The 26,520-nt window shown below is 43.9% G+C and overlaps 1 protein-coding gene across 1 annotated transcript; it reads left to right on the top strand.

Annotated features, from left to right (window-relative positions):
* The first annotated feature begins 322 nt into the window (after positions 1 to 322).
* NOS2 (nitric oxide synthase 2) lies at positions 323 to 26,238 on the top strand. The gene is made up of 27 exons (XM_039507351.1): positions 323 to 417; positions 2,450 to 2,624; positions 3,844 to 3,922; positions 4,632 to 4,754; positions 5,018 to 5,166; positions 8,572 to 8,734; positions 9,180 to 9,271; positions 9,610 to 9,751; positions 10,360 to 10,499; positions 11,928 to 12,102; positions 13,047 to 13,148; positions 13,775 to 13,969; positions 14,501 to 14,583; positions 14,931 to 15,075; positions 15,997 to 16,101; positions 16,250 to 16,299; positions 16,415 to 16,589; positions 17,260 to 17,392; positions 17,895 to 17,973; positions 18,736 to 18,914; positions 19,731 to 19,894; positions 20,776 to 20,986; positions 21,351 to 21,438; positions 21,902 to 22,023; positions 22,762 to 22,910; positions 23,881 to 24,075; positions 25,436 to 26,238. Exons 2-27 carry the CDS (start codon positions 2,518 to 2,520, stop codon positions 25,550 to 25,552), a joined length of 3,462 nt encoding a protein of 1,153 aa, XP_039363285.1. The 5' UTR covers positions 323 to 417; positions 2,450 to 2,517; the 3' UTR covers positions 25,553 to 26,238.
* Positions 26,239 to 26,520: the final 282 nt, after the last annotated feature.

Consider the following 26,520-nt stretch of genomic DNA (forward strand, 5'->3'; position numbering starts at 1 on the left):
TACCAGGCCCATGTTGGCCACCCCTGCCCTAGACCTTTTCCTGTAAAAGGGCTGGTTAGAGCCACAGGAAATCACATCACATTACAGTGATTACCAAAGCAGACAGTGGAGGAGGGGATGCTCATACGTTTTAGAATTGATGAAATATCAGGAACTGTGGATGCATTGTTAGCTAACACTCTGTGACAGCATGCATCAGCCACTCCCTTTCGATCTGAAAAATAGCCCAGGTTCAGGGATTTCCCTTTGCAATGTTATCCATGTGCCATCATCCTGCTTTGCATACGGAACCCCAGCAGGGTATAAAATGTGTTTGCCCTGCAACAGGGACACAGTACCTCTAAGGTTAAAGGAAAGAAACTTTGGCAGAGAAGACTATCTCCCAGCACACTTGGAAAACCCTCTCTCAGAAGCAAGGTAAGGCAAATTTATGTTTAACTGAGCAGCTGGTCAAGCAGTTGTATCTGCTTGCAAGTGGAATAATTTTATTGCTGTTTGTATTTCCCCCCCCTTACTAAAATGGCAGTTTTTTTAAATTGGTTCCCTGCCTTGAAACCTTTACCCTCCTTGCTACAAGTAAGAGCAGTGCCACAAATATTCTTTGAATTAACCCTGTTGAAAAGGATCTAAGGAAACAAGGGACTTATTTTGCTCATCAATTAATGGAAAAGAGACAGGAAGAAAGAGCACACTTAGGCAGGCTGCGCTGAGATAGTGTGACAAGATTTCCTAAAACTTTTCAGTATAAGCTGCTGCTCACAGGTCTCCTAGGGAAAATCCCAGGATAGCTCTGCTGTTCTAAGACCGAGGCACAACAATTATACCATCAGAAGATATAAAAAAAAAAAATTATTGTAAAAGTCCAGATGCTTTTAATGAATGACAGGGTGAGTTGAGTTTTGTATCACACTGTAACGTGCTAGCGTTGTTTCCAGTTGGTAACTTTGCAGATATTTTTGTTACACTCCCTTCTCTTCCTCTTCTTTTTACCTTCATTAAGGGCCAGAATCTAACACCCCTACATTGAGTGGTACCTTGCGGCACAAGTAGTTGCATTCTTTTCAGGGGGGTTACTCACTGTGAGTAGGGGTATCAAAATCTGGCTCTGAATTCTTACACTGAGCTACTTAGATTGTGAGCTTTTGGGGGTCAGGACTGTCTTTGTTTTTTGATGTGTACAGTGCCTAACACAGAGGCCACAACTGGGGCTTGTAAGTATCACCACAATAAAAAAAAATAACGAGTAAACAATTTATAACAGGAAAAAGTTTTTTTTTTCTTTCTTTCCTTATCTTTTGACCTTCTTGGCTACAGCTCAGTCTTTGCTTTGTCTTATACAGAAAACAAACAATGTAATAGCTTCACTTTTACCCATCAAGCTGCTGTCTTCCCCAGGAGGAAAACTTCACTTTAGGATCAAAGATGAACAGAAAAGCCCAAATCCAAAAGAATAGCAAGACAAAAATCAAGATCGTCCTGTGACAATTAATGGAGCATCATCCTAAACTCTGACTAATTTGCTACATGGGTTATAGATATACTATAATATTATTTACAAAAATGTAGAACCCATGCAAGATTCCTCGGTTCCACATTTAGAACAGAACCTGGAATCCGTAAACTTCACATTCCAATTGGCTCTGGCAGTCTCTAGGATGCTGCACGTTGTTTTTTGGTTTCATTCCCTGGGGAAGAACAACTTTCAGCTGGGAATCTTTGTTGTGTGAATGACGCAGGCTAGGTTTTGCCTCCTGTTTTCCTGCAAAACGTTGAGGTTCAAATAAAGAAAAATATTTGTGTGACACCCAACAAATCTTCGAGAAACAAAACTTACAAATAAACAAACAAAAAAACCCCACTCTAGTGGGTATTTCTGCTAACCTTGGAACACTTGTGTGTTTTCCAGACCCTAGTTATGCTCTGAATTTCATTTGAGCTGAGCATTTTGGAACCTCATTGCAAACATTTGTTTTATTTGTGGTGTCCTAGGAATAGGCAGCAGGTGTAGAATAAAACAGATCTACAGCTTCTAATTGGCATGGAGAACCCCTAATTTATTTGGGGTGTGTTTACCACAGGATTTGGGCCCTGATTTAGCAAAGCACTGAACTAGGGAGTCCTAGGGTGTTTGCTGAGTCAGGGCCTTAGTAGGCAGTTTAGCTTTCAATCATAGGATATTAATTACAGCAGGTCCATAAATCTGTGGCGTTCCCTCATCTTATCAAAGAGGGAGGTTGTATAACTCTATAACTAGTGCTTAAGTTGTGCCAGGATTTTGCCAGGGCTGAGCCCTGGCATCTCTAGGCTTGGCAGTTCATAGCCCCGGCACCTCTGGCCTTGGTGCATCAGTTATGAATGTTTAAAAAAAAAAAAAAGTTATTTGTGCCCCAGCTCCTCTTGCATTACAAATTAAGCACCGTGTATAACCTCCTTTTATTTCCTTCCTTAGGAGAATCCCCTCATTACCTAAACCAGGATTTCAGGCTAGGAAACAGCAGGCTAATTAAAAGACCGAAAATGATGTGCCCTTTTCAGTTCCTGTTCAGGCCCCAAACAGGTCGGAACGCATCCCCCAAAGAGGATATTAACAATAATGTGGAAAAAGCAGTCCTGAAGGTTCACAGGTAAGATTTATCTCCTCTCAACTTCACCCTTCCTGCTTTCCTACACTCTCCCTCCTTTAAGTAGGAAAGCACCACGACGTTTCAGACGTCCAAGTAAAGAATTGCCAAAGCAATAATTTTAAAGGAGAAAGTTTGAGGGATAACTTTTCCTACAGGTCACTTGGCTGCAATTGACACAGGTGAGGTAAATTTTAGTTTTCCCTTATGAGACCTACTCACATCACTGTGACATAAAACATCCTGCCTTAAAGTTTCATATTTCTTTTTTTAATTGTCTCTGCTTTCTATAATGTATATAATGGTGCAAGCTATGGATGGCGAGATCCACTCGTGTGTGTGTGTTGTGGACTTTGGCAAAGTTATTTATTAACCTTGTAATTGTACTAATTAGTGCTGTAAAGTATTTTGGGATACAGCTTGCATGAAAGACTGTGTATAAAATAAGGTTGCACGCTTCTCCAATCTCCTTCATTTCAAAGGATTTCACTCATTTTGGTGCCTACATTCCACCAAAATCTTCCCCCATCCCTGGCTCCCCATTTTTCACTATTATCAGGGAAAGTTATTTACACCAGAAATAAAGAATCTTGAACCTGACTCCCACTGGAGTCACCGCTCACCAGTCAGAGCAAAAGGACACACAATCTGGCCCTAGACAGACATTATCTAAAGGCCATCACTGCCAGTCAAAAGCGGACTCTTTTTCCTCCAGGATTGTCAGGCTAGCTCTCATCTTCTCAAACCTTGCATCCAAATTAAAAAGGAAGAACAGAGTTCAGAAGCCAGGCCTTTTGCATGGACTTCCTTCGCTTCCTGCATAAGAAAGCAAGCCGTTCGCTTAACGCGCCGTGAGGTTGGACCTATTTGAAAGGTTCACGCAGCTATTCCCTGAAGAAAACAAATCTTCTCAACGTTTTCCTTCTCTTTGTCGGTTTCCTATGACTAGTTCATAGTTGTAGCTTCTTGATGCGTTTCCTTTGTTTAGTTTATAGCAGTGGTTCTCAGCCTTTTATATTCTAGGGCACAGCAATATGGAAACGGGGTCCACAACCCCCTACCTGTCTCCAGTTCCCTGGAGTTGGGAACACATGGCTTATTGAGTCGGTATTGTTTTCAGACGCTGTGTTAGGCATCTCCCTACTCACCCCACAAGTAAACGGTAATGGGTTAAAAACGAAGCCTCTTGTACTAAATCAGTTTCTGCTTATTCATTTCAAAGCTTCATGAAAGAAGAAGCCACCAAGCTAAATGATCTGAACAAACAGGACGAGATGCCGCGCATCATAACGGCGGGAGAGGTCAGTGAGAGGAGACAATCTATTTCTAACTTCGGTACCGGATGCTAAGGGGTCGCAGTGACAGCTCAGTGAAATTTTTCAGCTGAATTTTTTTTTGTCTCTCCCCTGCCACCCCCGGGCGGCCGGGGGGGGGAACAGATTCAGTGACAGCAAAACGCTTTGCAAATTCATGTCAATGTCACCAAATTGTTCATTTTGTGCAACCCAAAACTTTAATGTGCCTAAGAGAGTTAGATGCCCAACTCCTATTCCAGTGGGATTTGAGTGTCTAACTCCCTTAGTCTCCTTTGAAAATCCCAGCGTTTATTTACAAGCGGGTCTTATTTCTAAGCCCATCCGGTTGATTGTTTCCCTTGGACCACCACAATTAACGCACATTGAGAAATCCCAGTGAAATCGCTGGGACTACTTGCAGAGTAAGATACTGCTCAAGCAGGGAGCATGTGAAAAATCTGACTCCTTGTTCATTTAGGACCAGATATGTGGGTAATTTCACACTCACATGCGTAAGTGCTCCCTTGGGTGAATAAAGTTTCCACAATCAGTCCCTTAAATCCTAACTAACTGCTTATCAATCAGAATGGGTCAAAGTCTTCCCTCATGAAACTCCATCGATTGGCACTTACACCAGGGATAAATTTAGTCCACCGTTTTAACGTTACATGATGAATGCAAAGATTATTTGTATTTTCGCCTTCTCTTTGATCAGAAACCTCCACAGAACGGCATCCGACCCATGAACCAAATATCTGGGTGTCCGAGACATTTAAAAATTAAAAACTGGGAAAATGGAACCAGCTTTCACGACACATTGCACCAGACAGCAAAGGAGGTAAGACCATGAAACTTTAACGGAGGGAGGGATAGCTCAGTGGTTTGAGCATTGGCCTGCTAAACCCAGGGTTTGTGAGCTCAATCCTTGAGGGGGCCACTTAGGAATATGTGGCAAAAATTGGTCCTGCTACTGAAGGCAGGGGGCTAGACTCAATGACCTTTCAAGGTCCTTTCCAGTTCTAGGAGATTGGTATATCTCCAATCATTATTATTAACTTTCCATGGCAGGGTGTCATTTTTAACGTTTTCCTGTCTTTGCAGGTTCTCAACTGCAAGGCCAAGACGTGCCAGGGGGCCCTCATGAACCCCAAAGGCTTGGTGAAAGGCCCCAGAGACAGCCCAGTTCCACCGGAAGAGATTTTACCCCAGGCGATAGAATTCGTCAATCAATACTACAATTCATTGAAAGAGTAAGGCCATTTTAACTTCACTCTTGAATTAATTGCTCTATCTATGGAATGTAAATGCCATCCCATCTTCCATCATGAGCTGCAAACTCCCCTACCACACACCATCCAGTCAAAGAAAAAAAAGGACAAGAATTATGTGCTGTTAGTGAGTTAGTTGTACAAATGATATGCTGACATAGTAGGTTCTATTTTTACTGGTAGGTCCCCACCCTCCTCAGTGAATATAGGAACGGACTTTATTGAGTGCTTTGTTGTGCAATCTGGTTTTGACTGTCTCAACCCTCCTGAGGCGGATGCAGCTTAGATAAGACTCTTTAAAAACAGTGTTACCATCCACGTATAAACAAGTCTCTCCAGGCCTGGTTTCTTCCCAGGGAAAGGTAACACAGCGCTAGAGTGGGGTAACGCCCATCGAGACCAGCCTTATAATGCAGACACGGCTTTTACTTTGGCATTGTTTTCAATGCACTCTCTCCGTGTTTTGGCACCCTTTGCTCAAGGGCAGTACATGCTACGTCAATATTTCCCATGGTTTAGGGCTTCTTAAGGTACGTCTAGACTACCTGTCATATCGGTGGGTAGCGATCGATTTCTCGGGGATCGATATATCGCGTCTCATCTAGATGCGATATATGGATCCCCGAAAGCGCTCCTGTTGACTCCAGAACTCCACCAGCATGAACGGCGGTAGCGGAGTCGACAGAGGGAGCCGCAGACATCGATCCCGCGCCGTGAAGACGAGAGGTAAATCGATCTAAGATACTTACGCAACTTCAGCTATGTGAATAGCGTAGCTGAAGTCGCGTATCTTAGATCGATTTCCTCCCCCCAGCGTAGACCAGCCCTTATAAAGTTGCTGGTCTTCTAGGCAACACGCTGCCATCCAGCATGGCAGAATCCTCTCATTCTCTCCCCCATCAGGCTTACTGAGCATGCTCAGATGAATTTCCTAGCATCATAACAGACGCTGTATTCTATAGTTCTCTGGATGGTGAAGGGAGGTGATTTTACCGCTTTGGGTGAACACATGGGAAACGCTGGAACATTTGAGTCCATCTCAAGTTCCACCATTTCCAGGCCTTAGGGATTAGTAAATAAAAGTTTGATCCTACAAGATCTTGAGCAACTCCTGAAGCCAATGGGAATTAAAGCTGCTCAGCACATCCAGGGCTTCCTCAGCACTTTACAGGATCATGCCTGAGGTCTCCTAGTTAGCTACTTCGGTGATTCAGATGCTCTTGAATTTAACACACTATTTATTTTACATTGGCCCCACATTCACTGTTATGAAAGGAGACTCTGATCTGCAAATCATTTTATAGCCGCTTCCTTTCCTCTTTTTACGCTGCCCAGACAGTAATTTTATGACGTCTAAAGTTCTCCTTTCATGGTGACATGATAATAAACTACTCTTTGTAGTAATCAAGGGATTATGAAATCTCATAACACCAAACAATTTGCAATTGCTTAGTCTCATGGGTTAGAAACAAGCACTTTCAGGAATTCCTGGCATCATTGCATCTTAGTTAATTTGTAAATCACTTTCTTCTAAGTCACACTCCCCTGGCCGGGTCATTGACTCAGTTTGAGTCTGGTCTTGCGTTTGAGCCAGATGCAGCAAACACTTAGGCACCTGCTTACTTTAACTCCCATGAGTAATCCCATTGAAATCAAGGGGTACCGGTAACTCACAGGAGTAAAGCTCCTTGCACGCATAAATGTTTTCAGAATCACAATCTTTGTTAACTAATAGTGTAGTTGAATGTACATTTGTTACGGATGACAAATTCCCACACCAGCAGCACAAACACATATGAGTATGGGCCAAATTTACCCCTGGTGTCATTTACATCAAGGGGCATTGAACCCACTGCCAGATGCAGAACTCGATCCTATGGTCCCGATTCCTTTCTCATCACACCAGTGTAAGTAACACCACTGCGGTCACACTGACACGTGAGAGGGTGATCCAGTCCTAGGAGGACTAAGGCCACATTTTCAGGAGAGCTCAGTGTCCAGATTTTCAAAGCAGCTCAATGCTCCTGGTAAAATCTGGCTTCATTTCTGAGACCTGAGCCCTTCTGAAAACCCCAGTCTCAGGTACAAACAGCTTTCATGGTCAGAAACGTTCAATTTGCAAAAATCTCCCTGCAGCCACTCAGAGGTGACCTCACTACTTGGCTATCTGATCACATGGATTTACACTGTCTCACATGCTGCCCTTGATCTTTCATCCTGGTGAAATTTGACATGTGCTCTCAGACGGTGCAGGCTATTTTCATCCTATTTATCAGCCAGCAAACCAGTTTGTCTGTGCCACGATAAATATTTCCCCAATATTGTGTCTTCATTTTCTGAGTTATCAACATAAAGAATTTGAGAGGTTAGCTTCTCTGGCTAAGAGAACTACCCAGCACCTCCTCTCTGGTGTGGCATTTTCTACACATTTTGTTCAAAAGAAATACTTTTGTATTAAAATAATAGAACTCAGAGAGGACAGGTACCCATTAGGCCACCTCCACCATCCTTCTGCCAAAGCAGGATTTTTCCCACCCACGGATTTCCAGTGCTTTCATGGATTTTAATGTACAAATCTGGAAAGCCCACATCTTCCTAAACAAGTTAACGTGGGAAGCGAGGCAGAAAAAGGCAGCTTACGTTAATGTATTAAGCATCATGGAGATGGGAGCTGAGTGGTCAGAGGACTGAGCTGCACCAAGGTTAAAACATTCCAGCTTAGCCTTTCCAGTACTGTTTGCTCCTGAATAAGTTAATTAATCTGCCATTCACACTCAACAAGGACAGCTCAGAGATTTGGAGGCCAGAAGGAACTAGGATGGTCTGACCTCAGTTGTTATAGCAGCGGCCCTGTCTCCCGCACACTCATGCCCTGCGCTTAGATAATCCATTTCTTAAAAATACTAAGTAGTCGATCGTAACTATAGAGAAATATGGCACTTTGGGGAGAGGCGTGAGATGCAGCAGAAGGGAGATGGGACGCGTGGTGGCAGTTTCCTTTAGGACACAGATGTCTGAGAGGTGACAAATATTTTCACTGTTGATGGTGTATTTTGGGTAGATCTATTTCATTTCCAGGTGTTGAACTATGGATATTCTCTTGTAACATCCATATGTGCCCAATGACAACTTGCACAGGCGCCTAAGTGAATCCTATGAAGCACTCTCTCTCTCTATTCTGTGGCAAAAGCTAACCCCATCTGTCTAAATCCTCTGCTTAATGGAGAAGTCCCTTATAATCAGAGACCTTAAATGTTGCCCTCAGTTACATCGATCCACCCTCTTGACCCACAACATAATATTTCTGCAATCACTTTTATGAATGAAATTAGTTCTGCCTAAAGCACAGCTCATTGCTTCTCTTGATGATTGTTTCCTATTCTACAGGCCACAACCAGAAGAACATCAGCAGCGAATGCAATCAGTAACCGAAGAGATAGAAACAACAGGAACCTACCAGCTGACGAAAGATGAACTCATTTTTGCAACTAAACAGGCCTGGAGAAATGCTCCGAGATGCATCGGGAGAATACAATGGTCCAACCTACAGGTGACTTACTGATTATAGAAATCTAGGGGCAAGCAGATCGGCAGCTTCTGTAAAGCAGCATAGTGACATTGACTTCAATAGACCTATGCCACGTTACACCAGCTGAAGATACGGTCTGTATTTCAGACAATGCAAACTGGTTCCTCATTCCAGAGCCAAATCAAATAATTTTATATGGCTCAAAACACATTAAAAATCTGTTAAGCAACAGGAGGAAATAAATCTTCTGTACATTACAGCAAAGCACAAATATGTTTATTGGGCCCATATAGCAAAGATTAAGATTAACCCTTCTTAGATGAGCTAAAATTGAAATCCTGTATCCAGATACTAGTCTAAGCCATTGCACCTTAACCTTAAATTAATGAACTTCATTAGAAAAATAATTCTAAATCATCATTCCTAAATCAATTTTTTTTCATGTATTTCTTCTGGGAATATATAGGTGTTTGATGCACGTAACTGTACTACAGCCAAGGAAATGTTTGAACATATCTGTCGTCATCTTGAATACGCCACAAACAATGGAAACATCAGGTATGTGCTCTGATTTGGTATTCCAAACACCAGTCTTTGGATCCAGATCTGGGTTTACATTCAGAACCTCCCTTCCCCCTGCCTCCACAAAATCTCTGGAGTGTCTAGAAGTTTTGGTCCCCTGTCTCCATCCTTAATTCCCTCCTTTATTCTGTATCATCATTTCATGAAGGTTTCTAAGTTGCAGTCCCTGGAAAAGGAAGGGTTTTTTTTAGGTTTTTGTTGGGTTTTTAATTTGTTTACAAAATGTAAATTAGCTAGTAGCAGGAACAATTTAAAAAATAATCCAAAAGCGTATGACTTGCTGTGTTTTAATGGGAGTTAATCTCTCTGGGTAGATCGGCCATCACGGTCTTCCCTCAGAGGACTGATGGGAAACACGATTTCCGTCTGTGGAACAGCCAACTCATCCGATATGCTGGGTACCAAATGCCAGATGGCTCCATCTTGGGAGACCCAGCTACTGTGGAGTTTACACAGGTAAGTGTTCAAACAGAACTCACCAAACCACCGTCCCTCTTATCTAGCTCATCTATTGGATTTTAGATCTTCATCTATCTAATCGATGTAGATACCTTGTTACATGGCCCTCTGTATTCTATTGGTCAAAACTATTCCACAGATCTGACCCATTAAGGTCAATGGAAGATTTTCATTGTGCTTAGTGGACACCTTTTGTTCTGTACCTTTCTGGAGCAGGAGGGAGGAATGAGGATGGGCGAAAGGAATGGGTGGAGCCTTAGCTCCGATGTACCAACCAGCATATCCTACCTAGCATTGGGGTGGGGGAGGAAAGAGACTGAAATGTATTGCTATTAGAGTCCTGCAGCAAATTACTCCCTCCATCCCAGAGCACGGGAGGGTTGTCTCTGAGGCACGTTGCCTCCTAGGCCTACCTCTGGGGTGATGCAATTTATGTAGTATCCCTCGATCAGGGCATAGAACGGAGTCCTACGCGAACACAGCATGGCTTTATTGGAACGGGGGAATGTAGTCTTTAACATTAGACGGCATGTAAAGAGTTAACATGCTTTTGTCTTCAAACCCATGGGGGAAAACAAAACAAAACCCACTTTCTTCACTTACAGTTGTGCATCAAGCTTGGGTGGAAGCCCAAATATGGCCGCTTTGATGTCGTTCCACTGGTTCTCCAAGCAAACGGCCAAGACCCGGAAATATTTGAACTGCCGCCAGAACTTGTCCTTGAAGTGTCAATGGAACATCCAAAGTAAGCATGCTGGATTTAGATAATCGCATCTGCGCCATACCTTGACTACTAAGGTATTGTTAAGCCCAGTTTATTAGCTTGTGACCTGTGGCGGGTTCCTTTATTAGTTCTTTGTTCAGGTGAAATGATGTTAAATTAACCCAAGAGATAAAAAGGTATGTTACAGCAGCTAAATTACATTGAAATGAATGTAGGATAATAGCATTTTTGCAGGAAGTATTTGGGAGTTCTCATCTCTGTTGTAGTCATAGTCAGTCAAAAGTATATTGCTTTTAAAAAGTGTACAGGTGAGAGTGCTATTGGGGGTGGGTCTTCTTGCCCTCAATAAGCCGCTGATTCACCCAAGCATTTAAGCAAGACCAACACTGTTCAGCAAAGCATTTGCATCCTGATTCAGGAAAGCACTGCTAGTCAGGACAGCCTTTAAACACATGCTTATGTTGGGGGAGGGATAGCTCAGTGGTTTGAGCATTGGCCTGCTAAACCCAGGGTTGTGAGTTCAATCCTTGAGGGGTCCACTTAGGAATCTGGGGCAAAATCAGTACTTGGTCCTAGTAAAGGCAACGGGCTAGAATCAGTGACTTTTCAGGGTCCCTTCCGGTTCTAGGAGATAGGTATATCTCCATATATTAAAGTCACATCCAACTCAAGTGAAGGGGACTTATGCACATGAAAGTTAAAGACTGGCCTGAATTAGGGCCTTAATATTGAACATGCAAGGAGTCCTACTGAAATCCCTCCAGCTCAAGCGTGTGTTTAAATGCTTTGCTGAATCAGGGCCCAAGCAGCTCATTGAGGACAGCAATCTACCTGCGACAGCTACCAGCTAATAGATTTATTCCTTAAAATCTAGTGGTACAGGTCTGTGCTTTGGGATTGAAGGTTGAAACCCTGCTGATGACTCACGAGAGGGGCCATTATATAGGACCAGATCCTCCATTGTTATAAATCAATGTTACTCCGTTGTTATAAATCAATGTTACTCTGTTGCCGTCAGTGGAGTTATGCTGATTTGCACCAGCTGAAGATCTGGTTATTGCATGTTTCATTTCCTGATCTACCCTCTTTGTACAATTCCTGTACTGTGTTACCTACTGTAGCATTTGCCAAATCATTTACAGTGATTAGAGATGAGCAAATAATTTATTCAGTTTCTCTCTATTATTTTTCTTGTCTTGTTTATTTTGTGACAAGACTGCAAAGAGATAAAAAAATTCCTTGATGTTATGCACCAGTTTCCTCAGCAAGGAATTCTTGATTTTCACATGGCTAGTGAAAAGTTTGTAGTGAACACGTGCAAGCCCGTGTTGCATTGCTGAGTTACAGACAGGATTGTTCCTATCTCTTCCCTGATTGGCATTGGTTGTGCTCAGAAGGAGACACGGGGGAAGGTTCTTAACTAACGGTTCCAAATGTTCCTTTAAAAAGGTACGAATGGTTTAAGGAACTCGATTTGAAGTGGTACGCGCTGCCTGCCGTGGCCAACATGCTGCTTGAAGTGGGGGGCCTGGAATTTACCGCTTGCCCGTTTAATGGCTGGTACATGGGGACCGAGATTGGCGTGCGCGACTTCTGTGACGTACAGCGCTACAATATCCTGCAGGTAATCTTGGAGAGGCTCTTTAACGCATCTCTGTAAAAGGGGCAAGGGAGAGCCCCAGGTTTTACACCGAGCCCTGTGCAGGTTGGGCCTGGCCTCCACCAAGCGCTTTAACGGTCTCACGGGTGCTAGTTCAGCTCCACTGGCGGCAGCAATAGGGGGAGAACTAGCGCAGAGCCGAGAGAAATGCAAATTGATTAGGAAAGAGTCGTTAATGGCAAAAAGCAAATTAAAAACCTCTTTTTCCTTCTGCTTTAGTACACTCATGTTATTAGTATCCCATGTGAAGGGGTGGCTGGTTTTTAATATTGTAAGCTTTTGGGGGCATGGGGGGGGTCATCTTTGTACAGCACCTAGCACCAGGGCCGTCCTTACCCATATGTAAAGTATGTAGCTGCGTAGGGCACCAGGAAATCCTGCGCAGCTGTGCTGCTCCAGCCCCTGCTCTACCTCTTCCCCAGGGCCCCCTCCCCTCGCTCTGCCTCTTCCACCTCAGCCCTGAACCCCTTCCCCAACCCCGCTCCGCCCTGCCTCTTCCCGCCCCAGCCCCCACTCCGCTGAGGAGTTGCCGCAGGGCTGGGCCTGTGCTCACCGGCAGCAGGAAGTGGAGCGACCCGGGCCCAGCTGTGCCGCCGGTGAGTGCTGGGGGTGGTTCTCCTCTGCCCCCAAGCCAGCCCTGCCCCCCCCCACATGGGGGGGCTGCATAAGGCCCCAGAATAGCTAGGGATGGCTCTGCCTAGCACATTGGGTTCCTGGTCCATGCCTGGAGCTTCCAGATGCAACAACAATACAAATAATAATAGGGAACAGCTCCCCTTTAATACCATATAACCCAGTGGGAAACCCCCTCCCCTATATCTGAACACTCCCCCCTTCCCCCCAAATTTTGACCCAGATCTTTGTCTGAGTATTAAAATTTGTTTTTTCCTCTTTTTTTCCACATGTAGGAAGTAGGGAGAAGGATGGGTCTGGAAACCAACAAACTTTCCTCATTATGGAAAGATCGAGCGGTGATAGAGATTAATGTTGCTGTGCTTCATAGTTTCCAAGTAAGTCAGTGACAGATACACCCTGGGCCTGATTCTCCTCTCCCTTGCAACAGTTTTACAGCAATCAAACTTTTTCCACCTCGTCCCGTTTTTAACTGGCAGCCATATACACTGCATTCATGGGATGAAAATAAAGGGCCTAGTGTCAATCATCCCATTCTAACTTCCTAGTTAGGTGCTAAAAGGCTTTAACGGCTTTGTTTCCAATGCCACTTGTTTAAGCCAAAACAAGTCAAAAGGTGGGCAGATGAATCAGAGGCATTGGTTGCTCGCCCGATGCTGGGGCAATAAACTGTGGGGGGGGGGAAATGCGGATCTTCAGGACTATAAAGCGAGCTGCAGCAGAACAAGTCAAGGGTCCATATAGTGCAATGCCAATCTCTAATGACTGTTAGCAATGGATGCTTCTGAGTAAGGCATAAGGTCCCCTTAATATGTATTCCACCAGGGAAAAGCCTTCTATATATAACCAGTGCAGGGAGAAAAGCAGAGGTCCCATAAAGTCCACTTGGGAATCACTGTGATGGACACGACATAAACCCCTTAGATAGTTATTGCACCTATTTGTGAAGATCCATGACCCGGGGCACCATCAGCTTATGAACTTCTCTATACAACTCTTTTAGAAACAGAACGTCACCATCATGGATCACCACTCTGCGGCGGAGTCTTTCATGAAGTACATGCAGAACGAGTACCGCCTTCGAGGAGGGTGCCCAGCCGACTGGGTCTGGCTCGTTCCTCCGATATCAGGCAGCATCACCCCCGTGTTTCACCAGGAGATGCTGAACTACGTCCTCACACCTTTCTACTATTACCAGGTAAGGGCCACTGAATGATCTCAGCAGACAACTTAAAAAAAAAACACAAAAGGTCCATCCTATCCAGGGGTCATACAGCACTTGGCACAATGGGGCCCTGGTCTATTACTGGGGCTCCTACGCACAACGATAATGCAAATAACTAAATAAGTAATACACTGCCGGAGCTAAAAACACCATCATTCGCATTAACTGCCAGTCACGGTGCCTGTGAAGTAAAATTAGCTGATGGCTACATACTGTCATTGGAGGGTTTCTAATATTTTGGGGGGATGGGGAGGGAAGAGAAAGGCCAGTAGTTCCTGTTAAGAATATATCATTAGGAGTATACTCCCAAACTGTCATGGACACATCAGAGAGGCTGATCCTGCCTTTCTAAAGTAGATGGGAGCAGGCTTGGGTTTGCAGAATGGATCATTGATATAGATTCCCAAAGTAATCTGACCTTTTCAAGGAATGACGCGATCTGTGCAAGATAAATTGTGTATGTATTCTTTTAAGATCTCAGACCAGTATCATGTCTTTTTCCAGGCGGATGCTTGGAAAACACACGTCTGGCACGACGAGAAACGCAGGCCAAAGAAAAGGGAGATCAAGTTTAGAGTTTTGGCGAAGTAAGTTTCCCTGATAAAAAGCTTAAATATTATATATGTGGGATTGAACCATGAAGATCCATCCCATCCCATCCAAAAGTTAGGGTGGAGGCACTCCAGTTCCAGGGTTTGGGTCATTACAGCAATAAGGGCCAATTGAATCATTTGGATCTGGACCTGATTACTCATAATTTGATGCTGTTCACATCTGATAGGTTTGTTTAGGCCAATCTCAAACATATTCCCCTGGAGAATCCCCCAAGTGAATGCCCCAGGCCATCCTCCAAGTCAGCCTTTCCCCGTATTTTTGTAAATCAGGTCAGAACGTTTTGGTGAATAAATGACAAGCTGCATATGACTTTTCCCAGGGCTGCGTTCTTTGCATCTACATTGATGCGGAAAACGATGGCAGCCAGGACCAGGGCAACCGTGATCTATGCAACGGAGACTGGGAAATCTGAAACGCTGGCCAACAACCTGTGCGCCTTGTTCAATTGCGCCTTCAACACCAAGGTAAGAGTCTATTCCCTCTCCCTGAAACCTCCCTTGCACATCTATGCAGTGTGGAGAGAAATCGTTACCCACGAGAGAACAAGAGTTAGAAAACTCAGCACTACCAGCGTCTACAAGATGGAGATTTTTGCTGCCCAAGGAATGCAAGCTCTGGCCAGAATGTGCCTTTTCGGTGTACCGTGCAACTCATTCTTTGTTAGTCACAGACTATTGTTTCAATAGGAAACACTATTTTCCATCCTCAGACACCCATTTAATGGCATCACTCAGTGAAATATCCTGATACTACAACTGCAGCACAAATTCCTATCTAAGACATGAAGTCATGCAATTTGGATAAATGACAAATCCTCACAGTAGAGTATGACATTTATTTCACCCGTTCCTACCTGCGTCAGGGGGCTCTATGCTAACTTAGTGAAGCTTCACACTTCTCCTTCAACCAAGTCATTGCTGCTGTAGGGGGGAAAAATAGCAGTAATTGCAGATGGATCTGAGGACCACAGTGAGAATTTATTACGATATGTACGGCTCAGAGGCCACAGCTGAAAGGGGGGCCCCCTACTGGTAGATGCTATACACGTACAAACACAGAGAGTCCCTTCCTTGAGACCTCAGGCCCAGATCTCAAAAGGTACCTAACATCCATTGATTTCAATGGGAGGTAGGTGCCTAAAGACTGCCGAGGTTCTAGGCCTCACAGTCTAAATAGAAAAAGACAGACGTGGGGTGGGAAGGGAAACAGAGGCAAAGTGACTTGAGCAAAGTCACACAGTGGCAGAGCAACTAACAGAACTCATGGCCACTAGCTCTCACCACCACCCAGGTTGGGTCAGCAGTGACCTGAAAATACCGTAGCTCTCTAAAGCCGGTCCTCATTTATGCCCCATAACAATATCTTATTAACTTGGTCTCTTCCAGGTCCTCTGCATGGATGAATACAAGCTCAGTGACCTAGAAAAAGAAACCCTCCTTCTAGTGGTGACCAGCACTTTTGGAAATGGTGACTCTCCAGGCAACGGAAAGGTAACATTGAACTGAGAAATCGGTGTTAGAGCCTGATCCGAAGCCCATAAAACCCAATGGGGAAAATCTTTGAACCCAGCCTGACCCTATAAATAATGTAAAATAAAAGAATTTGTGCCACATGAAACATTTTATTTATTTTATACAGAAACTGAAGAATGCCTTGTTCACTCTGAAAAAGCTGAACAAAAAATTCAGGTAATATATCCTCTAATTTGCATCTGATCATAGCTATTGCCTTAAATGGATCATGCTGCTCAATGAGGAGCACTAACTCCATCCTCCCAAGACTCATCGAGGTCTCTTTGTGCAGATATGCTGTATTTGGCCTGGGGTCAACCATGTATCCAGAGTTTTGTGCCTTCGCTCATGCCATTGACCAAAAACTTGCACAGTTAGGCGCCGCGCCGCTCACCCAAACAGGTGAAGGGGACGAACTCAATGGGCAGGAGGAAGCCTTTCGCACCTGGGCAGTGAATGCATTCAAGGTAACTACACTATAGAACAGCTGTCCCGAGACCCGCGGCATCTATTTTTTTCCTGGCTCTTCACTAGCTAAATTGTCCCTGTAAAGAAACTTGCGGGGAAAAAAAGCTACAACACACGTTACCACTAATGATGGGACCCAACTGCCCATTTCAGATCTGGATTTCAATGCCACAACGTGTTGGGGGTGTCACTTTGGATCCAGGGTTTTGATTCCTTTCATTATAATGACAGGAACTATTGACAAGAATGAGGATCTACGTCTAGGTTTGGATTTTGAACTCCCCAAAGTTCAGGAGTGATTTGGGACACTGTCTTATTTCCAAGAGCCCAGTTCTGCCACCTTGTGTATAGTTCCATTTCAATGGAACTACTTGTGCGGTAGGATACACAGGGGGGCAGAAATCAGCCCTTACCGTTTTTCCAACCAGATCCTATCTCAGTTAGACTGGTGCAGATTGGCAGTAACCCCATTAATGTCAGTGAAGAAATCTATTCACGTTAGGAATAAGTGAAATCAAAATCTGGTCCATGTACTCGACTTGATCTAATTACTATGACTATTATTAATTTGTATATTTGAGATAGATGCTGCACAATGTTATCAGTGAACACTAAAAAAATGGCAAGTTTTAACATGAATAACCTTCAGATTAATTTTTTTTTTTTTAGACTGCCTGTGAGACTTTTGACATCCGTGGAAAAAATACTATTCAGTTACCCAAGGTTTACACCACAAATGAAACCTGGAATCCCAAGAATTACAGGATAGCACATGACTCCCAGCCTTTGGATTTGAGTAAAGGTACCTTCTCTCTCTCTCTCTGTGTGTGCCTATTCTGCATCTCATATGCCCAGGTTTTAAGGAGGATTTAGGAATGAGATCAGCTCTGACAATGCAGGATGATAGCTTTGATGTTCTACCAAGTTGGTAGAAGCAGCAAGGCCCTGATTTAGATGGGCTAATACATTGTCTCTCTTATTTTAAGTTCTATAAGACATTGCAAAAACCACCACAACTGGCAGCCATGTTGTCAGCCTCAGAAGAAAGGCCAAGGATTGAATGATCTATTTTCTGTCATAGAAGGAGCACAAACAGTGGGGCAGTGTGTTCTCCAAATACGTTTGTTTATATAGGGTCTCATACTTGCTCATCACCATAGCATTTATCTTCATCATAGGGCAATTAACTACTCATAAAGCTGGAGGTTCCCTGGGTCAAAAGTAGCTCAGGTCTTTTCCACAATTGCATGACATCTAAAATTGAATCAATAAAACTTGGATTAACCGTGACCTCTCCCCTACAGCACTTGGAAACATACATGCAAAAGATGTGATTCCCATGAAGCTCAAGTTCAGACAGAATCTGCAAAGTTTAAAATCCAGGTACGGCACCTAGATCTTTTAGGTATTTTAATATTTGCTTTTGCTAGAAGTTTAAAATAAATCCTGAGATCCAAGCATTGCTGACCTTGCAGGTGCTTGAGAAGGAGGTTGGAATTTCAGACCATTGCTAACAGGCAAACGCCACAAAGCATTTTGACACTAAAACGTGGAATCTGACAGAAACCTTCTCCCTGATTAATTCACCAAATCCAATGTGAATTGCTAGTTAATTCAGAAAAATATGTCCCCTTGGAGAAAAAAGGAATGGAAAAAACATAACTCAAATAACTAGTTTGTAATTTTACTGTAACGCAATCTGAGCCATAACAATGCACAAACAAGCTCAAAAGGATGAGTTACAAGCTTTTCCCAACAACAATATCCGTGTTAGAAATAGAATCCATAAAAGACTTCCCAGTATCCTCAAATAAGCCCCTTTCTTCCTCATTCTAAATACAGTCTTGGTACAGGAAGCCATCTGGCTTAGTGATGCAAACCACTCAGCCTTCACTGGCACACCATGACCTTTCCAGCGGCTCACCTATTTGGGTTCATAGATGCTGATCAGCAGATCTCGAAGACCTTACTCGTTTTGATTAAGACGCTTAACTTAACCAGACTGTAGTTTGATGAAGTCTCCATAAATTAACACAAACTAACCCTTGCCGACTGCCACTTTGAAGGTGTATAATTCTGCACTGTCAAAGGGAAATCCTGTCAACATAACCGTGACTCATCTGATCTCGTCTTCTTATATTTTAGTCGTGTTACCATCTTACTTAAGCTTTCCTGTGAGACTAATCGGGAAGTGCACTATCTGCCTGGAGAACATGTCGGGATTTTCCCAGGCAACCAGCGAGAATTAGTCAGTGGCATCATTGAGCACGTTAAGGATGCACCACCAACTGATCAGACCATCAGACTGGAAACATGCAATGATGGTAAGTTGGCGGTACCGCAGCTACAGGGCAATGGATGTTTTACAGATATTTTCCATAATCCACCGCAAGAGTTTTCTTTTAATGGGGAAAAAAACCTCACTGAAATGCATTAAATCAAAATATGTATTCATTGGGTTCTTCTGTTGTCTTCCTAGTCGGTTCTTAGGCAAGAAGTGTTTGCTGCTAAGGCTTTTACTCTATAAACGTCGAATTTTTTAGTTATTCTTCTGATGCTAGGTTCTGATTTCAGTCGCACTGAAGAAAATCCACAGTAACGTCACGAGGGCTGATGGAGTGATCCTGGATTGACACAGTAACTGAGATCAGAACCTGGCTAGTGACTGTAATTACGCTAATTGATACAGGGTGTTCATTGCTACATAACATATAATCAGTCTCCTAAAAGAGGTTTCCACGTCTCTCCATGCTCTGTAGCAGAAGCTTGCTAAATGATAGCCTTTTTGTAGAGAGATGGTGGTTTAAGCAGTTCCCTTTCTTTTAAAGGCGTGTTCTATCATCATCTGTTATTCAGAAAGCCAGATCCTCAGCTGGTGTAAATCAGCCTTTAACAAGCAAATTCCTCTAGGAACACCTCGCACTGCTATCCCAAAACTTTTGGTGTTGATCACCTACAATATTATCTTTCACTAGGTTTGTTTCCTTAGTAGACACTCCTCTCAACTGAGGTCTGTGTTCTAGATGTGTTACATGGTTAACTGCAGGCAGTCTCCTTTCAACTACAACGAGATCTGCACAGCACTTCCAGCTGACAGACTCCTTGGAAAAAGTGTTCTCAAGCGTTCCTTACATTTCCAGGTGGCTACTGGACCAGCGACAAGAAAATTCCGCCCTGCACATTTTCCCAAGCCCTGACGTATTTCCTGGATGTCACTACACCTCCCTCCCAACATCTGCTAAAAAAACTCTCCCAGCTGGCAACAGAGGAAGGAGACAAACACAGACTGGAAGTCTTATGTCATGTGAGTGTTAAGACTTGACTTCAGCACTGAGGAGTCAGTGCCCCTCCCGTGCTGTGATGAAGGCTATAGAAATGCATGGAATAAGGAAGAATAGCTGTTTTCCATTTGCTGTGTAAGCTGCATTATTCCAAGACCATCCTTGATAACAGGAAGGATGGTCTTGTGGCTAAAGCCCAGGAGTGGGAATCAGGAAATAGTGTATGAAAGACTTCCCACAGTAGGAGATTTCCTGAGTGATTCTGGGCAGGTCACGTAGCTTATCTGAGCCTCTGTTGAAAGGGTATAATACTACTTCCTTGTCCCCCGGGGGGGGGTGGGGGGTGAGAATTAATTCAGTTAAGGATTTTGAAGTCACCAAGTGGAAGGTGTTATCCAAGGGCACTGGCAGACAGTTTGGCAAAGCAAAGAGAAGGGATTTCTGAATTTCCAAAGTGGAAATAACCAGCTGAAAGTTCAAGGTCCAGACTGAGTGTCTGTTGAGTTCAACAGCTGCTCAATAGATTTTTAGAATCAGAGCACATATGCCTATGTGGATGTCTGGCAAGATAGGGCTTACAAAAAAAAAATAGGCTCCCTCTTCTACTTCCACATCCAGGCCCAGCCAGCCAGTCTGGGAGAACAACCTCTGGGAGGCATTTCAGAACTTCTAATTTTAGATGTTAAATAAAAAAATCCCAACATTTTCAAACCAGTCTAAGTCGCGTTCTAAAGCAGACTAAGGTTTGAGGGAGTCTCCTTTTCACTGAAGGATACTGATCATTAGTTGAACTTACCACAAGCCTGAAACTTATTCCACGAGTGACCTTTCCAGTCTCCCTGCTCCTATCCCCAATGAGACTCAAAGTTCCTTGTTCACATTTGTGACTGTGTTTGGCTTTCAGAGTTCAGAGGAGTACAACAAGTGGAAGTTTTTCAACAGCCCCACCATTTTGGAAGTACTGAAAGAGTTTCCTTCCACCCAAGTCTCCACGTCCTTTTTACTGACTCAGCTGCCTTTGCTGAAACCCCGGTACTATTCCATTAGCTCTTCACGGGACATGACGCCCGGAGAGATCCATTTGACCGTCGCAGTGGTCAACTACAGGACAAGGGGTAATTGTTACTTGCATTGTTACTTATTCTTTAGTTTGATGCAATTTAGGTGGCACAATAATTAAGTAAACTGGGTCCACCATATGGCATAAAACATACCATTTTAGCTAAGAGTTTATTTTATGCTGCTGTTCTTTCAGTTGATACATGCAGAATATAAATGGATAATGAAAATTTGTAGTCTAAATACGGAACACTACTGTTGGACTGGTAATATCCTGCAGCTAATCTTTGGTTTTTAGTTAGTAGACACCAATTTATTTACACACCAATTTTGTTTTGATATCAGCTCAACATCTAAAAAAAGTAGTTGAATTATTTTTTTTGGAGTATTCATAGATGCATTTTCCCTTCGTCCTCTTAGATGGTCAAGGTCCTTTGCACCATGGTGTTTGCAGCACATGGCTGAATACGATAGATCTCAAGGAGACGGTCCCATGTTTTGTGCGCAGGTGAGTGTACATCTCCTATAGCACGCCAGTGGGAAAATATCAGCACTTAGCTCAGATCCATTATATAACAATATCTCTAATAATAATAATAATATCCATACTTATTGCAAGGCTAATGGATTGATCAGGGACTAGGAGCCAGACACTCCGAGTTCTAACCCAATACTTTGAGATTTGACCCTGTGTGTGCTTCTGCAAAACAGGGGTAACAACACTTCCCTACGTCAGAGGGGAATGGGCAGGATTAGCATTTTCACCAGGCCTTGAAAATAGAGACCCTGATTCTCCACCCTCTAAACACCAGATTTACCCTGGTGTAACTCTGTTGATTTCAGTGTCACAGAGTGGAAATTCAGGCCACTAGTGATAGATAATTGGTAAGCGTTATTCAGGGAGCTTGGTAGGAATGGATTTACTCCATATGAGGTTTTTCCTAACCTGTCTCACATTTTATTGACATTAGTGCTACTGGATTCCAGCTTCCAAAGGACCCCGCCAAGCCCTGCATTCTGATCGGCCCGGGGACAGGAATTGCTCCATTCAGAAGCTTCTGGCAGCAGCGCCTCTATGACTTAGAAAAGAAAGGTACAGTGGGAATTACCCCCATGAGGAGCCCTGTCCCCTCAGGGATGCCATTCATCCAGAAATGTCAATTGCATGATGCTGTTTTCACTAACTTGGCATACAAGCAGCATGTAATTCGTCCTCATAGCTCAGCAACATGGGGCGCTGAGGGTGGATGTGAAAGAGCACGATATGAGAGAGAGAAATGTACAAACGCTGTAAAAAATGTGTGCCTGGAAGTGCTAGCTTGGAGCAAGGAGCATTGCAGACATCCACCAACCCCGGAACAGCTTTGAGAAGGATTTCACCTAAAAAAAAAAAGATCCAATAGCCCTGCCTCCTTCCCATCCTCTTTGGGATGCCCGATACCTTCAGGTAGCAGAACACGAACGTCTCTGCCTCTTTCACAGGGGCTCGTAGCATAGAGAGAAAGTTCTTTGTGATCTTACAACCCACTTCAACAAGCAACTGGAATTTTGCAGTGTCCCTGCCTGTTCATATAAGATGAGTTGGGCTTCTGCCAGTGACATTTTGTAGAGTTAAATTACGCCGCGTGTACTTAAAGCAGAACCTCAGTCGTGCGCTCTCTCTCTCTCTCACACATACACACACAGTAGCAAAAGTTGGTTGGAAAATAGCCTCCTGTCCTTGCATTGCATGACTAGCTGCTGAGACAACGGGGCCCTCTGTTGCCACTGTAATTGCAGATAATTGGGCTAACATTAAAAGACTAAAACAACTTTCCAATGTTGGTTTCAGGAATTAAAGGCAGCGGCATGACATTGTTGTTTGGCTGCCGGCAGCCAGACATGGATCATCTCTACCGAGAAGAAACTCAAGAAATGAAAAGAAAAGGAGTGCTGAAAGAGGTCTACACAGCCTACTCCCGGCAACCCGGCCAAGCTAAAGTAAGCTTCATTCCTCTGCCCTCTAGAAAGGGGGATACAGATCCCCTCCTCCTCCGAGCTAAGGCTTGAGCACTGTTTAAAGTTCTCCTTTGACAGGGTTCGATGTTTTTTTCCTACGCATCATGCCTGAGTGAAGAATGCCATTTTCTTCAAAGGAGTGGAGCCAATCTTGCCCTTGACTTCAATAGGAGCAAGCTGTATCTATCTAAGCTTTACATTATTGCCCTGTAGGAGGAGAACAGGAGTATCCATATTCAAGCTTCAGATGGAAAATTGTCTGTGAAGCTAGAACTTGTTCAAAACCCCAGCCCTAAACGCCCAGGACAAGTTCAGACCTGCACACTGTACCTCTTGGGGCAGATGTTGGCCCCAGCTCTAATCACTTTGCCATTTGTCACTGAAATGGTGCAGCCAGAAAGCCAGTAGAGCAGGCGCTCTGGGAATTCCCCTTGCTGAGGAGAATCCTTGGATGGCAATAACCTGTGGCATCTAAGCAGGGCAGGCTCTAGGCACCAGCGTTCCAAGCATGTGCTTGGAGCAGCCCTTTTCAAGGAGCAGCACTCCAACCTATTTTTTTTTTGGCTTGGGGCAGCAGAAAACCTGGAGCTGGCTTTGCACCTAAGCCACCCTCTCTCCAACTGTGGCTATAGGAGTGTGTGCCTGGCATGTCCCTATGCCCTGACAATCCCCAGCTATCTGAATGGTTTATTGGGGCTGTGGACAGCTGGGTGTAAATTAGAGCAGCCTTTGGGCTGCTCTAACTTATGGCCCATCCTCAAGAGCAGGGTAGTATAAAAGGTGGCTTAAAGCCATTGCTCCCCTCTGCTCTTGGGCAGACTATAGTTTGACTGGACTGAGGGAGTCAGAGCTTTAGTGTGGAATTATGGTGTTGTGTACGTCTGCTCCAAATCTGGATAACCCATGATCTCAGACAGCATTAAGTGGACCTTATCTGACTCTCCCCCGACAGGTCTATGTTCAAGACCTTCTCCAAAGCAAGCTGGAGGCAGAAGTGCACCAAATCTTACATGAAGATGAAGGGCATTTGTACGTCTGCGGGGACGTGCGCATGGCCAGGGACGTCGCCCAGACCTTGAAGGAGATGTTCACAAAGAAATTGAAGCTGACGGAGGAACAGGCTGAAGACTACATCTTCCAGCTGAAGGTAGGTGTAGAAGCCAGATGTGCGCGCTCACCTGCTCACTGTAGTCAAGGTTCAAGCTAAATAGTCCTGCATGAGTTAAACCAGACTTCAGCGTAGTGATCGGGATGCAGTGGACAGGGCAACAATTATAGCAAACCAATGTAAGTGTGTACATTTGTCAGACATTCTGAATTAGAATGCAAGGCCGGGTGATTTATTTCAGTTTATATAATGCACCTGTTGAGACTCCTCAGGGTGCATGTTCTGGTTACAATATTCTCCCCGTAAACCGATTCGTAATATCCTGCCCCACTTTGACCCTGGACATTCAAAGGGGCAGGATTTGCCCACAAATAGCTAGGATAGGCTTTGCAACATGACCTGAACCCTGAACCCTTTGTGCAAGGATATTTTGCACCCTAGGCAAAACTTCCACCTTGCGCCCCCTCCTCCCCTCAGAGCATCGCTTATTATACTTTCAAAAATGAATATAGTGGAGTCACATCTTATGCGGGAGTTAGGTTCTAAGGTCAGCGCGTAAGAGAAAAATCGTGTGTAGTGAAAATTACCATAAAGTACAGTACACACAGTATACACTGGACAGGGGTCCTGAACCTACGGCACGTGTGCCAAAGGTGGCATGCAAGCGGATTTTTTTTTTTTTTAAATGGCAGGCTGCGGGTCCCGGCCACTGCTGAGCCCGCTTCTGGCCTAGGGTTCTGTTCACTCAGCAGCAGCAGGCTGAGCGGGGCTGGCGGCCGGGACCCCAGACCGGCAGTGGGCTCAGCAGTGGCCGGGACCCACAGCCTGCCATTTAAAAAAAACAAACAGCTCACGTGCCACCTTTGGCACGCATGCTATAGGCTGAGCCCTGCCCTGTTCTAGTATATACTGTGTGTACTGTACTTTATGGTAATTTTCACTATACGCGATTTTCCTCTTACGCGCTGACCTTAGAACCTAAGCCCTGCGTAAGATGCGACTCCGCTGTAGTGTAAAAAAAATTTTTAGGGACCTGCTTTTTGGCACCCTAGGCAGCCGCCTAGTTCACCTAGTGGTTACACCGGCCCTGCCTGAACCTCAACATTTTCAGACTCTATTTGCCCAGAGAGGACGGGCAGTGAATTTGAGAAGGGAAGGAACACTGCACAGAGATACTAGACCGGCTCTGCTGGCTGCCTTGTGGTGTTGGAATGGTGCCGTGTGACAAGAGCGACAAAGTTCAGCTTATCCTAGAGCCCTTAGGATTTATTCCTACCACCAAAAGTTCTCCATCACTAGTCAGTAGAACAAACCTAAAGGAACTGAAAAATGAGCCGCCAATTTGTTAAATAATGGGAAGCCACACTGATGTTTTTGTTCTGTCTCTGATTTCTTACAGAGCCAAAAGCGATACCATGAGGACATATTTGGGGCTATGGTTCCACATGAGGGCAAGAGAAATGCAAGCACTTTGAAACCCACCAGCCCAAGAACCACTCAACAGTTAAAGTTTTAGCCAACATTTGAACGTGTGTGATCATTTTCTAACAGCAAGGGGTCAAATTCTCCTTCCAATGCATGTCAAGGCACGCGCATACATTTGCTGGCAGAATTTGACCCTTAAAGAAAAGGCAACTTTTTAATGTAATTAAGCATTTATTACTATTTATTTGTGACTTCTTTTTGTCCATTTTATTATAACCTTGATAATAGTTCAGGTGCAACTTATTTTTAATGTATGTTAGAGGATAAATGCCTGTAGTTTTTATTTAAATACAGAATAAGATCTGCTCACAAGGGAAATTCAGATTTTTAATAAGTGATTTAGAACAATATTTTTGTGCAATGGATTGTTTATATATGTATATATTTATATGGATTTGTTTTAGTGTATATAATACCCCTTTAAAAGGAAATCACTTGACAGTTGTGTTGCTTTTAAATGCCAGCCATGCTGATGATTTCCACTTGTAGCAAAGTACACACAAAGTAATATAATAATTCTAAAGTTGGAATATTTGTTACCTGAAAACTAAGAAGTTGCAGTCGCAAATCCTGCTTCATAGGATGGCACTCAGATATGTCTTGCTGCTATTACAGAGCACGTGTCAACGAGGCTCAAAAATACATAAGCACTTTGTATGTTTTGAATTCTGTATTCCCATTTGACCGACACCGTGTTATAATAAATTATGCCTTTATAGTGAGAATACTGGGTGCTTGTGGACTAGATTTGAGTGTGTAACATACTATTGCCGCAAGCTTGCAAAGAGATGTGTGTGGATGACCCACTGGACTTCAGCGGGAGCAGAATTGGGCCCCAACGAGTTTAGGGAACCCCATCACCCAGGCAGAATTCTCGCCTACATGACATACACACTCGCCTCACCTACTATTAGAACATTCATGGTATTGCGAACCCCAAACATTTTTCAAAATATCATGTGCCAGGCCCCAAACTCATGAGACTGTCTGCTAAAAAAA

The sequence above is a fragment of the Mauremys reevesii genome, linkage group 20 (assembly GCF_016161935.1).
Source record: "Mauremys reevesii isolate NIE-2019 linkage group 20, ASM1616193v1, whole genome shotgun sequence".
NCBI classification, from domain to species: domain Eukaryota; kingdom Metazoa; phylum Chordata; order Testudines; family Geoemydidae; genus Mauremys; species Mauremys reevesii.

Coding starts and splice junctions, on each gene's coding strand:
- NOS2 (XM_039507351.1), top strand. CDS start 2,518: ATGATGTGCCCTTTTCAGTTCCTGTTCAGGCCCCAAACAGGTCGGAAC. Junction 17,974..18,735: donor CTGCAAAGTTTAAAATCCAG/GTACGGCACCTA, acceptor CTTATATTTTAG/TCGTGTTACCATCTTACTTA. Junction 18,915..19,730: donor ACTGGAAACATGCAATGATG/GTAAGTTGGCGG, acceptor TTACATTTCCAG/GTGGCTACTGGACCAGCGAC.